Source organism: Rutidosis leptorrhynchoides, chromosome 1 (assembly GCF_046630445.1).
Source record: "Rutidosis leptorrhynchoides isolate AG116_Rl617_1_P2 chromosome 1, CSIRO_AGI_Rlap_v1, whole genome shotgun sequence".
Lineage (NCBI taxonomy): Eukaryota > Viridiplantae > Streptophyta > Magnoliopsida > Asterales > Asteraceae > Rutidosis > Rutidosis leptorrhynchoides.
Genome location: NC_092333.1, coordinates 624,870,123 through 624,886,259, shown reverse-complemented (window position 1 = coordinate 624,886,259; position 16,137 = coordinate 624,870,123). Strand labels below are relative to the sequence as shown.

At 35.1% G+C, this 16,137-nt stretch overlaps 1 protein-coding gene across 1 annotated transcript; it reads right to left on the bottom strand.

The window, feature by feature from the left end:
* Positions 1-10,761: 10,761 nt before the first annotated feature.
* LOC139848643 (probable aspartic proteinase GIP2) lies at positions 10,762-12,090 on the bottom strand. The gene has a single exon (XM_071838363.1). It carries the CDS (start codon positions 12,088-12,090, stop codon positions 10,762-10,764), a length of 1,329 nt encoding a protein of 442 aa, XP_071694464.1.
* Positions 12,091-16,137: the final 4,047 nt, after the last annotated feature.

The window sequence follows — 16,137 nt, the reverse complement described above, 5'->3', positions numbered from 1 at the left end:
ATAAGTATTTTTTTTTATGAATCTAACTCTTGTCTATTTTACAGTATAAAAACACAAAATGGATAGACAACCCAATATTTTAAGAGACCTACCCGGAGACATGATTGATGATATCTTGTCTAGAGTCAGTCAGAATTCTTCAGCACAACTATTTAAGGCGAGATCAGTTTGTAAGACATTCGAAGAACGTTCCAAGAATGCCTTGGTTTATAAAAGGCTTTCGTTCGAAAGATGGGGGATATCACATTGGGAAATCCATAAGTTACGATGTGTTTACTTTGACGCATATATTGCGGGGAACCCAAATGCTATTTTACGCAATTGGTTAAGAAATTATTTTGACTCAATATATCCGAATATTGGACTTCGTGATTTAGAAAAAGCGGCTAACATGCAACATAAAGAAGCATGTTATGCTTACGGATTAGTAATGTTCGCTTCTCACCAAAGTGAGAATAAGAACTTCGGCCTACAACTATTAAACAAAACGTTCCCACAAGTGACGGAGTCGGTAATTGGGGTAAGAAATGAGGTTTTTAGATTGTTACGGGACTATTGGACATTACGTAACCCTCGTCCCTTTGACGACGTTACAACACGCTGTCTTATCAACGGCCATAACGGTTATATTCCACAAGACCAAGGATGGGAAGTAGTCCTAGTAAAACCAGAATGCATGACTTGTTTCTGGACGTATGAATTACGTGTCTTTATTGCCTTTGCTGAACGACTTGTGTACTAGCTAGAATTATCTTCACAACCATCTTGTATCAAATTTATTGTGTGCTATATTTCATGCTATATGTAAAATAAGCGGTATTGTAAGTTTGTAAAATATTGTGTAAAAGTTTGAACGCGAAATATTATTATAATCAGTTTTTCATATAGAATTGTAGTAGTTGAATTGTATATTAGCTACTAAGTATGAACTTAACGGGTAGGTACTACCCGAATTTAAACTTATAAAACGCTAATATGAAGAAAAAGCTTTTATAAATGAGTTCATATTATGCTACGAAATACTATTAACTACTCTTAATATTCTGTATGATTAACTTGTTCCATTTGACTATTTTGAAGGAAATGGCACCGACTACTCGACACACCGTGAATATGAATGAAGAGGAATTCCGTACTTTTCTAGCTTCAAACATAGCCGCAGTACAGGCTGCGCTACATACCAACAATAACCTTGGATCTAGCAGTACATGAAATCGTGTAGGATGCACCTACAAAGAATTCACTGCCTGCAAACCTTTGGAATTTGATGGAACCGAAGGACCGATCGGATTGAAACGGTGGACCGAGAAGGTCGAATCGGTGTTTGCCATAAGTAAGTGTACTGAAGAGGACAAAGTGAAGTACGCTACGTATACCTTCACAGGTTCTGCATTAACATGGTGGAATACCTATCTAGAGCAAGTGGGACAAGACGAGGCGTACGCACTACCGTGGTCAGTATTCAAGCACTTGATGAACGAGAAGTACCGTCCCAGAACCGAGGTCAATAAGCTCAAGACAGAACTTAGAGGGTTACGAACCCAAGGATTTGATATTACCACGTACGAAAGACGATTCACAGAATTGTGCCTATTGTGTCCGGGAGCATTCGAAGACGAGGAAGAGAAGATCGACGCGTTTGTGAAAGGATTACCGGAAAGAATCCAAGAAGATATAAGTTCACACGAGCCCGCCTCCATACAACAGGCATGTAGAATGGCTCACAAACTAGTGAACCAGATTGAAGAAAGAATTAAAGAACAGACTGCTGAAGAGGCCAATGTGAAGCAAGTCAAAAGAAAGTGGGAGGAAAACGGTGATAAGAATCACCAATACAACAACAACAGCAATCGCAACATCAATCGCAACAATTATCCCAACAATCGCAACATCAATCGCAACTACAACAAACGGCCCAACAACAACAACAACAACAACAACAATCATCCCAACAACAATAATAACCGCAACAACAACAACAATCAGAAGCAGCTATGCCAAAGGTGTGAAAAGTATCACTCGGGGTTCTGCACCAAATTTTGCAACAAGTGTAAAAGAAATGGTCATAGCGCGGCGAAGTGTGAGGTCTACGGACCAGGGGTTAATAGAACGAAAGGAACAAATGGTGTCGGAACGAGTAATGGAGGAGCAAGTAGTGTCGGAGCAAGTTATACCAATGTAGTTTGTTATAAATGTGGAAAACCGGGCCACATTATTAGAAATTGCCCGAACCAGGAGAACACGAATGGACAAGGCCGCGGAAGAGTTTTCAATATTAATGCGGCAGAGGCACAGGAAGACCCGGAGCTTGTTACGGGTACGTTTCTTATTGACAATAAATCTGCTTACGTTTTATTTGATTCGGGTACGGATAGAAGCTATATGAGTAGAGATTTTTGTGCTAAATTAAGTTGTCCATTGACGCCTTTGGATAGTAAATTTTTACTCGAATTAGCAAATGGTAAATTAATTTCAGCAGATAATATATGTCGGAATCGAGAAATTAAACTGGTTAGCGAAACATTTAAGATTGATTTGATACCAGTAGAGTTAGGGAGTTTTGATGTGATAATCGGTATGGACTGGTTGAAAGAAGTGAAAGCAGAGATCGTTTGTTACAAAAATGCAATTCGCATTATACGAGAAAAAGGAAAACCCTTAATGGTGTACGGAGAAAAGGGCAACACGAAGCTACATCTTATTAGTAATTTGAAGGCACAAAAACTAATAAGAAAAGGTTGCTATGCTGTTCTAGCACACGTCGAAAAAGTACAAACTGAAGAAAAGAGCATCAATGATGTTCCCATTGCAAAAGAATTTCCCGATGTATTTCCGAAAGAATTACCGGGATTACCCCCACATCGATCCGTTGAATTTCAAATAGATCTTGTACCAGGAGCTGCACCAATAGCTCGTGCTCCTTACAGACTCGCACCCAGCGAGATGAAAGAACTGCAAAGCCAATTACAAGAACTTTTAGAGCGTGGTTTCATTCGACCAAGCACATCACCGTGGGGAGCTCCTGTTTTGTTTGTCAAGAAGAAAGATGGTACATTCAGGTTGTGTATCGACTACCGAGAGTTGAACAAACTTACCATCAAGAACCGCTACCCACTACCGAGAATCGACGACTTATTTGATCAACTACAAGGCTCGTCTGTTTATTCAAAGATTGACTTACGTTTCGGGTATCATCAAATGCGGGTGAAAGAAGATGATATTCCAAAGACTGCTTTCAGAACACGTTACGGTCATTACGAGTTTATGGTCATGCCATTTGGTTTAACTAATGCACCAGCTGTGTTCATGGACCTTATGAACCGAGTGTGTGGACCATACCTTGACAAGTTTGTCATTGTTTTCATTGATGACATACTTATTTACTCAAAGAATGACCAAGAACACGGTGAACATTTGAGAAAGGTGTTAGAAGTATTGAGGAAGGAAGAATTGTACGCTAAGTTTTCAAAGTGTGCATTTTGGTTGGAAGAAGTTCAATTCCTCAGTCACATAGTGAACAAAGAAGGTATTAAGGTGGATCCGGCAAAGATAGAAACTGTTGAAAAGTGGGAAACCCCGAAAACTCCGAAACACATACGCCAGTTTTTAGGACTAGCTGGTTACTACAGAAGGTTCATCCAAGACTTTTCCAGAATAGCAAAACCCTTGACTGCATTAACGCATAAAGGGAAGAAATTTGAATGGAATGATGAACAAGAGAAAGCGTTTAAGTTATTGAAGAAAAAGCTAACTACGGCACCTATATTGTCATTGCCTGAAGGGAATGATGATTTTGTGATTTATTGTGACGCATCAAAGCAAGGTCTCGGTTGTGTATTAATGCAACGAACGAAGGTGATTGCTTATGCGTCTAGACAATTGAAGATTCACGAACAAAATTATATGACGCATGATTTGGAATTAGGCGCGGTTGTTTTTGCATTAAAGACTTGGAGGCACTACTTATATGGGGTCAAAAGTATTATATATACCGACCACAAAAGTCTTCAACACATATTTAATCAGAAACAACTGAATATGAGGCAGCGTAGGTGGATTGAATTATTGAATGATTACGACTTTGAGATTCGTTACCACACGGGGAAGGCAAATGTGGTAGCCGATGCCTTGAGCAGGAAGGACAGAGAACCCATTCGAGTAAAATCTATGAATATAATGATTCATAATAACCTTACTACTCAAATGAAGGAGGCGCAACAAGGAGTTTTAAAAGAGGGAAATTTAAAGGATGAAATACCCAAAGGATCGGAGAAACATCTTAATATTCGGGAAGGCGGAACCCGGTATAGGGCTGAAAGGATTTGGGTACCAAAATTTGGAGATATGAGAGAAATGGTACTTAGAGAAGCTCATAAAACCAGATACTCAATACATCCTGGAACGGGGAAGATGTACAAGGATCTCAGGAAATATTTTTGGTGGCCGGGTATGAAAGCCGATGTTGCTAAATACGTAGGAGAATGTTTGACGTGTTCTAAGGTCAAAGCTGAGCATCAGAAACCATCAGGTCTACTTCAACAACCTGAAATCCCGAAATGGAAATGGGAAAACATTACCATGGATTTCATCACTAAATTGCCAAGGACTGCAAGCGGTTTTGATACTATTTGGGTAATAGTTGATCGTCTCACCAAATCAGCACATTTCCTGCCAATAAGAGAAGATGACAAGATGGAGAAGTTAGCACGACTGTATTTGAAGGAAGTCGTCTCCAGACATGGAATACCAATCTCTATTATCTCTGATAGGGATGGCAGATTTATTTCAAGATTCTGGAAGACATTACAGCAAGCATTAGGAACTCATCTAGACATGAGTACTGCCTATCATCCACAAACTGATGGGCAGAGCGAAAGGACGATATAAACGCTTGAAGACATGCTACGAGCATGTGTTATTGATTTCGGAAACAGTTGGGATCGACATCTACCATTAGCAGAATTTTCCTACAACAACAGCTACCATTCAAGCATTGAGATGGCGCCGTTTGAAGCACTTTATGGTAGAAAGTGCAGGTCTCCGATTTGTTGGAGTGAAGTGGGGGATAGACAGATTACGGGTCCGGAGATTATACAAGAAACTACCGAGAAGATCATCCAAATTCAACAACGGTTGAAAACCGCCCAAAGTCGACAAAAGAGCTACGCTGACATTAAAAGAAAAGATATAGAATTTGAAATTGGAGAGATGGTCATGCTTAAAGTTGCACCTTGGAAAGGCGTTGTTCGATTTGGTAAACGAGGGAAATTAAATCCAAGGTATATTGGACCATTCAAGATTATTGATCGTGTCGGACCAGTAGCTTACCGACTTGAGTTACCTCAACAACTCGCGGCTGTACATAACACTTTCCACGTCTCGAATTTGAAGAAATGTTTTGCTAAAGAAGATCTCACTATTCCGTTAGATGAAATCCAAATCAACGAAAAACTCCAATTCATCGAAAAACCCGCCGAAATAATGGATCGTGAGGTTAAAAGACTTAAGCAAAACAAGATACCAATTGTTAAGGTTCGATGGAATGCTCGTAGAGGACCCGAGTTCACCTGGGAGCATGAAGATCAGATGAAGAAGAAATACCCGCATCTATTTCCAGAAGATTCGTCAACACCTTCAACAGCTTAAAATTTCGGGACGAAATTTATTTAACGGGTAGGTACTGTAGTGACCCGAACTTTTCCATGTTTATATATATTAATTGAGATTGATATTTACATGATTAAATGTTTCCAACATGTTAATCAATCAAACTTGTTAAGACTTGATTAATTGAAATATGTTTCATATAGACAATTGACCACCCAAGTTGACCGGCGATTCACGAACGATAAAACTTGTAAAAACGACATGACGATATATATATGGATATACATATGGTTAACATGAGATTATGATAAGTAAGTATCTCCATAAGTATATTAACAATGAGTTATATACATATAAACAAGACTACTAACTTAAGGATTTCGAAACGAGACATATATGTAACGATTATCGTTGTAACGACATTTAAATGTATATATATATATATATATATATATATATATATATCATATTAAGATATATTAATATATCATAATATCATGATAATATATTAATTTAACATCTCATTAGATATAATAAACAATGGGTTAACAACATTAATTGAGATCGTTAACTTAAAGGTTTCAAAACAACACTTACATGTAACGACTAACGATGACTTAGCGACTCAGTTAAAATGTATATACATGTAGTGTATTTAGATGTATTAAAATACTTTTGGAAGACTTCAAGACATATATCAAAACACTCATACTTAACGAAAATGGTTACAGTTACTTTTCCATTCTTTTCTTTCATCAAGAATTCTAGTCGTATTCTTACCCGTATTATACACAGCTTCAAAACGTACTTACTATGAGTATATACCAATAGGAACTAGCATGGGATTCCACTATTGATTATGTCATGTATGACTAATCAATTTTAACTTCTACCATGAGCTAGTCAACTAACTAGAACTCCTTTTAACCCCACTCACCACTCACCAATTACCACTCATCATTCACTCCATTTCACTTCCAATTCTCTTTCTAATTCTCTCTCAACACACACACACACACACTATTATGAATGTATTTTTCCAGTAGTTAATCATCATCTTCATCAAAAATCACTTCAAGAATCAAGCTATAATCATCATAGGAAGAACACTTCAAGAACACTTCAAAAATCCCTTCAAGTTTACTAATTTACTTCCAAGCTTCTTAATCCATTCCAAGTAATCATATAAGATCAAGAAACCTTTGTTATATACAGTAGGTTATCTTTATTATTCAAGGTAATATTCATATTCAAACTTTGATTCAATTTCTATAACTATAAACTATCTTAATTCGAGTAAAAATCTTACTTGAACTTGTTTTTGTGTCATGATCCTACTTCAAGAACTTTCAAGCCATCCAAGATCCTTTGAAGCTAGATCATTTCTTGTCACTTCCAGTAGGTTTACCTACTAAAATTGAGGTAGTAATGATGTTCATAACATCATTCGATTCATATATATAAAACTATCTTATTCGAAGGTTTAAACTCGTAATCACTAGAACATAGTTTAGTTAATTCTAAACTTGTTCGCAAACAAAAGTTAATCCTTCTAACTTGACTTTTAAAATTAACTAAACACATGTTCTATATCTATATGATATGCTAACTTAATGATTTAAAACCTGGAAACACGAAAAACACCGTAAAACCGGATTTACGCCGTCGTAGTAACACCGCGGGCTGTTTTGGGTTAGTTAATTAAAAACTATGATAAACTTTGATTTAAAAGTTGTTATTCTGAGAAAATGATTTTTATTATGAACATGAAACTATATCCAAAATTATGGTTAAACTCAAAGTGGAAGTATGTTTTCTAAAATGGTCATCTAGACGTCGTTCTTTCGACTGAAATGACTACCTTTACAAAAACGACTTGTAAATTATTTTTCCGACTATAAACCTATACTTTTTCTATTTATATTCATAAAATAGAGTTCAATATGAAACCATAGCAATTTGATTCACTCAAAACGGATTTAAAATGAAGAAGTTATGGGTAAAACAAGATTGGATAATTTTTCTCATTTTAGCTACGTGAAAATTGGTAACAAATCTATTCCAACCATAACTTAATCAACTTGTATTGTATATTATGTAATCTTGAGATACCATAGACACGTATACAATGTTTCGACCTATCATGTCGACACATCTATATATATTTCGGAACAACCATAGACACTCTATATGTGATTGTTGGAGTTAGCTATACAGGGTTGAGGTTGATTCCAAAATATATATAGTTTGAGTTGTGATCAATACTGAGATACGTATACACTGGGTCGTGGATTGATTCAAGATAATATTTATCGATTTATTTCTGTACATCTAACTGTGGACAACTAGTTGTAGGTTACTAACGAGGACAGCTGACTTAATAAACTTAAAACATCAAAATATATTAAAAGTGTTGTAAATATATCTTGAACATACTTTGATATATATGTATATATTGTTATAGGTTCGTGAATCAACCAGTGGCCAAGTCTTACTTCCCGACGAAGTAAAAATCTGTGAAAGTGAGTTATAGTCCCACTTTTAAAATCTAATATTTTTGGGATGAGACTACATGCAGGTTTTATAAATGATTTACAAAATAGACACAAGTACGTGAAACTACATTCTATGGTTGAATTATCGAAATCGAATATGCCCCTTTTTATTAAGTCTGGTAATCTAAGAATTAGGGAACAGACACCCTAATTGACGCGAATCCTAAAGATAGATCTATTGGGCCTAACAAACCCCATCCAAAGTACCGGATGCTTTAGTACTTCGAAATTTATATCATATCCGAAGGGTGTCCCGGAATGATGGGGATATTCTTATATATGCATCTTGTTAATGTCGGTTACCAGGTGTTCACAATATGAATGATTTTTATCTCTATGTATGGGATGTGTATTGAAATATGAAATCTTGTGGTCTATTGTTACGATTTGATATATATAGGTTAAACCTATAACTCACCAACATTTTTGTTGACGTTTAAAGCATGTTTATTCTCAGGTGAATACTAAGAGCTTCCGCTGTTGCATACTAAAATAAGGACAAGATTTGGAGTCCATGTTTGTATGATATTGTGTAAAAACTGCATTCAAGAAACTGATTTCGATGTAACATATTTGTATTGTAAACCATTATGTAATGGTCGTGTGTAAACAGGATATTTTAGATTATCATTATTTGATAATCTACGTAAAGCTTTTTAAACCTTTATTTATGAAATAAAGGTTATGGTTTGTTTTAAAAATGAATGCAGTCTTTGAAAAACGTCTCATATAGAGGTCAAAACCTCGCAACGAAATCAATTAATATGGAACGTTTTAAATCAATAAGAACGGGACATTTCATAACCCAATGTTTTAATATTTTGTTATCAATTATACCAAGTGTCCTTGTACATAATTTCACCCCTGTTTTAATTATTCTAGTGGCTATTAATCCATTCCCGTGTCCGGTTAAATGAACGATTATTCGTACATATAAATACCCCGCCCATCGTGTCCGATCGAGTGTATATGGTAATTTATAGGGACGCCCAATTGTAAATCTTTATATTAACATTAACAAACTATCATTTAGTTAAACAAATATAAAGCCCATTAATAGCCCATAGTCTAATTTCCACAAGTGTCGTTCTTTTGTCCAAACCCCAATTATGGTACAAAGCCCAATTACCCAATTTTAGTAATTATCCCAACATCATGATTACTTCGGATTAAATAAGCATAATAATAACTTAGCTACGAGACATTAATGTAAAAAGGTTGAACATAACTTACAATGATTAAAAATAGCGTAGCGTTACACGGACAGAATTTCGACTTACACCCTTACAACATTCGCTAACATACCCTTATTATTAGGATTAAAATTAAAATTAAAATTAAAATTAAAATATAAATTATAAATATAAATATTACGTATATAGATAGAGAGATGGATATATATTGATATATTTTTACGATCAGAATGCGCGAGCTTTATAGGCAGTTTCTAAATTTGGGGCTCCGCGACTCGCGGTACATTTGGCCTTCGAACTCCGCAAGTCGCGGAGTTTGAAATTCCAGCTCATTCATCCTTGGCTCTTTGTTTGCCGACGATTTATTTTATTAATATAATATATATATAATTTTTAAGAATTATTTATATATTATATTATATTCATGTGCATAGTTGACTTGTAATTTTTAGTCCGTTGCGTCGAGCGTTGAGAGTTGACTCTGGTCCCATTTCCGGATTTTCGAACGTCCTTGCGTACTATTTTATATCTTGTACTTTGCGTTTTGAATCTTGTACTCTTGTAATTTCGAGACGTTTCTTATCAATAATTGGAACCTCTTTGATTGTATTTTGTACTTTTGAGCTTTTTGGTCGTTTGCGTCTTCAATTCGTCGAATCTGTCTTTTGTCTTCACCTTTTAATATTTAAACGAATATCACTTGTAAATAGAACATTTGCAACTAAAAGCTTGTCTTTCTTGGGGAATAATGCTATGAAATATATGTTCGTTTTTAGCATTATCACATACTGATAAAAATGTGGCTGATTTTCTAACAAAGTCAATCAATCGTGACAAGTTTATTTGGTGCCGTTCCTCATGCGGCCTAGCAGAAACGTAAGCAACATCATTGGCAAGGAAGGATTATCGTGTGAAGATTGATTACGCTTTAATCGAATCTTCAAGTGGGAGATTGTCAAATATGGTGGCCTTGGTTGGTGAATTTAATGGTCAAATACCACATGTATGTTATGCTCATAACTATTGCCATGGAGGCTCTTGCTTTTCATACTCACCAAACATTCTCCATTTTGCTATAAATAGATGCATCATATATCTCATTTTAGCATCCCAAAATCATAAGTGTTCTTGTGTACTAAAAGAGAGTTAATAGAGAGTTAAAGTGTTAACTCCTAATTACAAGAGATATAAAGATTAGTGTTTATCCTTGTAATTAGAGAGAAGTGTAATTCCTATTATTCTTATTAGTGAAACGTTTCTTTCCTTGCCCGTGATTTTTTACCCTATTGGGGTTTTCCACGTTAAATCTCGGTGTCCTATTATTGTCGTTATTTCAATTATTACTAGCGGTTTGCTATAATTCGGTGTCGCTTTTCTCAACATAATTGATATTGATATTGATATTTCTAGTGTAGCCTAAAATGATGGCAACTTGTGTTTGATAGCAGAAGAGAAGGAGTGAACCCTAGAATTGATGTACTTAGATCAAATTCTAGAAGACGATTTTCGAGTTGATGACCACCCAACACAATTGATGTTCTTGGAGTAGATCCGCCATCGATAATCGCAAGACATATCACATTTTTTGCAGCTTCCACCATTAAATTTGATCCAGAAAGTGTCAACTTTACCAACGCCATATTCCCTTGCATAAAAAGATCAATATCTGGAACTGCTGGTCCCGTTACTGTCTTAGAAACGGTCCTCGAATCAAAACACGCTCCAAACGGTGCAACAGATGTTACCCTTTTAATTTTATTTAACGCAGCGGCCTTAACGTAATCTTTTACCAAACGCTTATAAATCGATGCGTGCAAAATGGTATAAGGTGCTATAGTACTAATCTTGGTACCCCCTACTCCATTGTTATCGAAAGATAACAAACTTGAATTAAAAGAAACATGTTTACCGTTAATTTCTATATCTTTGACACCGATAAAATACTCGTCTGAAGGCTCTCCTTCAGACGAAATTGGCGCGGTGCTGACTGGATTGACAACGAGCGGTGTCCTTATAAGTGACAAAGATTGATCTTGGGTATCAGGTGGCATGAAATATGGGCCACCACCAATGTATATATCACCTAGTCCATTTTCAGACGATGATGGTAAACAAAGAGCAAATTTTGGAGCTATATTGAATGAAGAAGATACTTGTGAAGCCAATGAGACTTGGGTTCTTGCAAGGCCAACCAAACCGATTGTATCGTCACCAGGCAAGCCTTGTATAATGTCAGCATTTGCGCAAGAGAATTGAAATTTCGGAACATCGTATTCTTGTCTAACCCAATAACCATCTGTTTCTGACACCCTCATTGTATCCTCTCCAAGTTCTTGAGCTGTCAAGTATTCTCTAAAAGGGTTGTAAGCAAAAACACCACATGTGTTATTAGAGCACCCTGGTCTAGGAGTTGAGTTGCACCCTACACAAACTGACCCCTTAAATCTGTTACATCGGTTTGAACCACACGATGCCCGTTTATACGAAGATGAGACATAAGATGTACAATCAAGCCAAACATTTTGGGCGCCAATATCGATTAGCGCATCAACGAAGGTACGTGAGCTTCCAATCTCAAAGGTGGTGTAGTATTGAAGACTAGTTTGGTTTTTTCTTATAGGAAAGTGAATGGTAGCTTTTTTTGGTAATTTGTTTGGGTCTAAAGCAGCATAAGAAATGGTTACAAGAGAAAAGATTAAGAGGGTAATAGTGATCTGGCTATGAGAAATTGCCATGTTTATTGTACTTAATTAGATCGATGTGAATTCATTCATATGATTCTACCTCTTTTATACTAGTTTTGCTTTGATGCTGCTACTATAATAATTAATAAATTAATTAGAATTGAACAACGTTGGTCAAAGGTGGCGACTAAATAGTTTATTATACTGGCCACCTTGTAACAAGCAATTCAGATTGCCAGATAGTCATAGATAGATTACACTTAATTAAATTTAGATCCTTTATGTTCATTTTTAATGCTTATGGTAAAAATACATAGTTTTATACTCTCCTATACTCTCCATAATGTAAAGGTGGTGGAAGCCAGGGTGCATCTTAAACGAGCCTCTGCGCGCATTATGCAATAATATAATGATATGAACGTGACCACCACCGGTAAGGACGACATATTTAATATTATATTATATTATATTATAGCTATATACTAATTGTCATGGCGAAAATCGTAGTTTCAGTTATTTCCGATTGTTGTTTTGAGTTCGCGTTTACACTACAAACGGCCCCTCAAATTCGCCTCACTTTACACAACGGTCCCTCAACTTTACACTTTTCCAGGGGTAGAAAGCGTATGTAACGACCCGTCAAAATCGCTATTGACGCGGTAAGTTAATCATCGATTCCATAGTGAGGTTTTGACCTCTATATGTTACGTTTTGATAAAATATTGCATTCATTAAAATAAGTGACTTTTCAAACATAGAAAGTTATAAACATGTGGGCGAGTGCTTAAGTATAAGGAAATCCCCAAAATACATAAGTCTTTATTTTACAAGTTGACATCACAGTCAAATTATTTATTACACAACGTAGTTTTTTTTTCCGAATGCAATAAACTTTATACAAAGCATGAGAGACTCCATGTAGGCAACAAGCACATCACATCGGAAGCAGTCTAAGAACCTGAGAACAAAACATGCTAAAAAGGTCAACACGAATGTTGGTGAGTTATAGTTTTAATTGCTCGAGTCATAAGTATATAAAGATGGACCACAAGATTTCATCAAAAGTTTATCAATAGATTCTACGTAACAGAGCACCCTGGTAACTAAACTTAACGCTATAATAATAATCACCCCTGTTGTTTTAATACACGCAAACCAACGTGTCGTAAACTCAAGTAACATACGTCTGTTAAAAGGCTAGCGCTCTAGCTCGGACGGGGATGTCAAGCCCTATGGATCCATATACAATTACTCGCGCCCACCAGTCCACATCATATGTACTGGCAGTTACTAGTTACCAAAGCTAAGAGATTTTTGGTTTAAACTCAGTGTAGAATTAAGTATGTACTTGTGCCCATTGCGTATAAAATAAAATGCATGTATTCTCAGCCCAAAAATATTTAAAGCATTTAAAAAGGGATCTATAAACTCACGGTTCAATATTGAGATTCAATATTGTAGGCAAATTGCGTAGACATAATGATAGTGGATGGTTGTATGGTTGGTCTTGGATTCACGAACAATACCCAATATTTTGATTAATTTAAAAATTGTTTGAAACATACATCAAGGTGGTTATATGGGTTCTTGATTACTAGATGATGAGGGTGTTGGATTATTTATATGCACCGTATGTAAATATATATATAGAGAAATGTGTATAGTTTATTAAGTCCGTGATTCAAAAGTAATATGATGTGCATGTATGTGTATTATATGTGGGATCCAAAACAATTCCCATTTATGACTATGATGAAGTTTATTAAGTCCGTGATTCAAAAGTAATATGATGTGCATGTATGTGTAAAAGTAATGTATGTGGGTTTGGTGTTTGATTATAATATCACATAAATGTATCTATTATCTCTGTATATAAATTATTGTGCAATAATTGTGCAGATGCACTAAAAAATGTACAAAAGCAAATAGTACTCAATCAATTCAATCACAAATCACGGGTTCTTTAAGTTAATGCATATAATTTATATTTTTATTTATTCATGTATATAGTTTAAGTTTATAATAATGTGTTCTTAATCAAATGATAGCAACACTTGGTTAACTGTCTACACACGAGACCTTAATCGTAAATAATAGGACAAAGTAAATGTTTAAAAGAAAATGTGACCGTTAGATAATTTGGTACATAATATACTTGGTCCAAGTTGCACCAATTATTACTAATTCAATAAAAGTGAGTGGGTCAGTGAAGAAGTTAAATTGAATTTGTTGAGTAGTTAGACAAAATAATTAGACTCCACTTTGCTTCCTTCTTCTCGTGAGAAGACAAATGGGATCCAATTATGTTTATTTGACAATTTATTCTCTTATGTGTACTATGTTATTTTACTATTGAGTCTTAACCCTCAACTGCGTATATCTCTGTGTCTCATAAAATAATAGGTTAGTATATCTTTTATATAGAGGAACAATAGAGGGGAAATGTTAAAAAAAAAAATAAAGTTACTAATTAGATTTTAATGTCAATCAAGTATTACTTAATTTCATAAGTTATAAAATGAGTAGGTTCGTTATAATAATAAAATGCCACTTAATAATCGGATAAGCAACTTGAAAATAAATGGCCACACCTAATTGTAACAAATGACACATTTCCAAGTGTTAGTCAACTTCATTCAAAATCTATTATATTTAATATAATATATATAAATACATATTAGTAACAAGTATTATTATATCAAAATTTATTTTACATAATAACTAAATCATATAATAGTTTATTAACTTTTCAATTTATTATATATATATACACACACACACACATATATATATATATACATATATATATATATATATATATATATATATATATATATATATATATACATATATATATATATATATATATATATATATATATATATATATATATATATATATATATATATATATATATTCACAAATAAATGTTCGTGAATCGTCGGGAATAGTCGAGGGTAAATGAATTAACGAGAATAGTTCAAAATTTTTGAAACTCAACATAATAGGTTCAGTTATCGTGTCGGGAACATTTTATCCTGTAATTAATTTATTAATGTCATTTTTCTGGGTCATCATAGTACCCCACCGTTAAAGAAAATTTCATCCCGAAATTTTGAGTAGTACCTGTTTTATGAGAGATATCAGTAAACAAATGTGGATACTTTTGCTTCATTTGATCTTCACGTTCCCAAGTAAACTAGGGTCCTCGTCTAGCGTTCTAACGAACTCGAACTATCGGTATTTTGCTTTGTTTTAATTGTTTCACCTCACGGTCCATGATTTCAACAGGTTCTTCGATAAAATGGAGTTTATCATTGATTCGTATTTCGTCAAGAGGAATTACGACATCCTCTTCAGCTAAACATTTCTTCAAATTTGACACGTGAAATGTATCGTGAACACTACTAAGTTCTTGCGGTAACTTTAATCGATAAGCAACTGCTTTAATTCTTTCGGTGATTTCAAAGGGTCCTACGTACCTAGGACTTAGCTTTTCTCGTTTACCGAATCGTACAACGCCTTTCCAGGGTGACACTTTCAACATGACTTTGTCGTCCACTTGAAATTCTAGCGGTTTTCTTCTTACATCAGCATAACTCTTTTGGCGACTCATGGCCGTTTTCAATCGCTGTTGTATTTGAATGATCTTTTCGGTGGTTTCATGAATAATTTCTGGTCCGGTAAGTTGTCTTTCTCCAACTTCACTCCAACAAATAGGAGATCTGAAATTTCTACCGTAAAGTGCTTCAAATGGCACCGCGTTGATGCTCGTATGATAGCTTTTATTGTATGAGAATTCTGCCAAGGGTAAGTGTCGATCCAAACTGGTTCCAAAGTCAATCACGCATGCCCGTAACATGTCTTCTAATGTTTGTATTGTTCTTTTACTTTGACCATCTGTCTGTAGGTGATAAGCGGTGCTCATATCTAATCGATCCCAATGCTTTTTGTAATGACTGCCAAAAATGTGATGTGAATCGGGTGTCGCGATCAGATATGATGGAGATAGGTACACCATGCCTGGAAACTACTTCCTTCAAATATAGGCGTGCTAATCTCTCCATACTGTCTGTCTCTTTTATTGGTAGAAAGTGA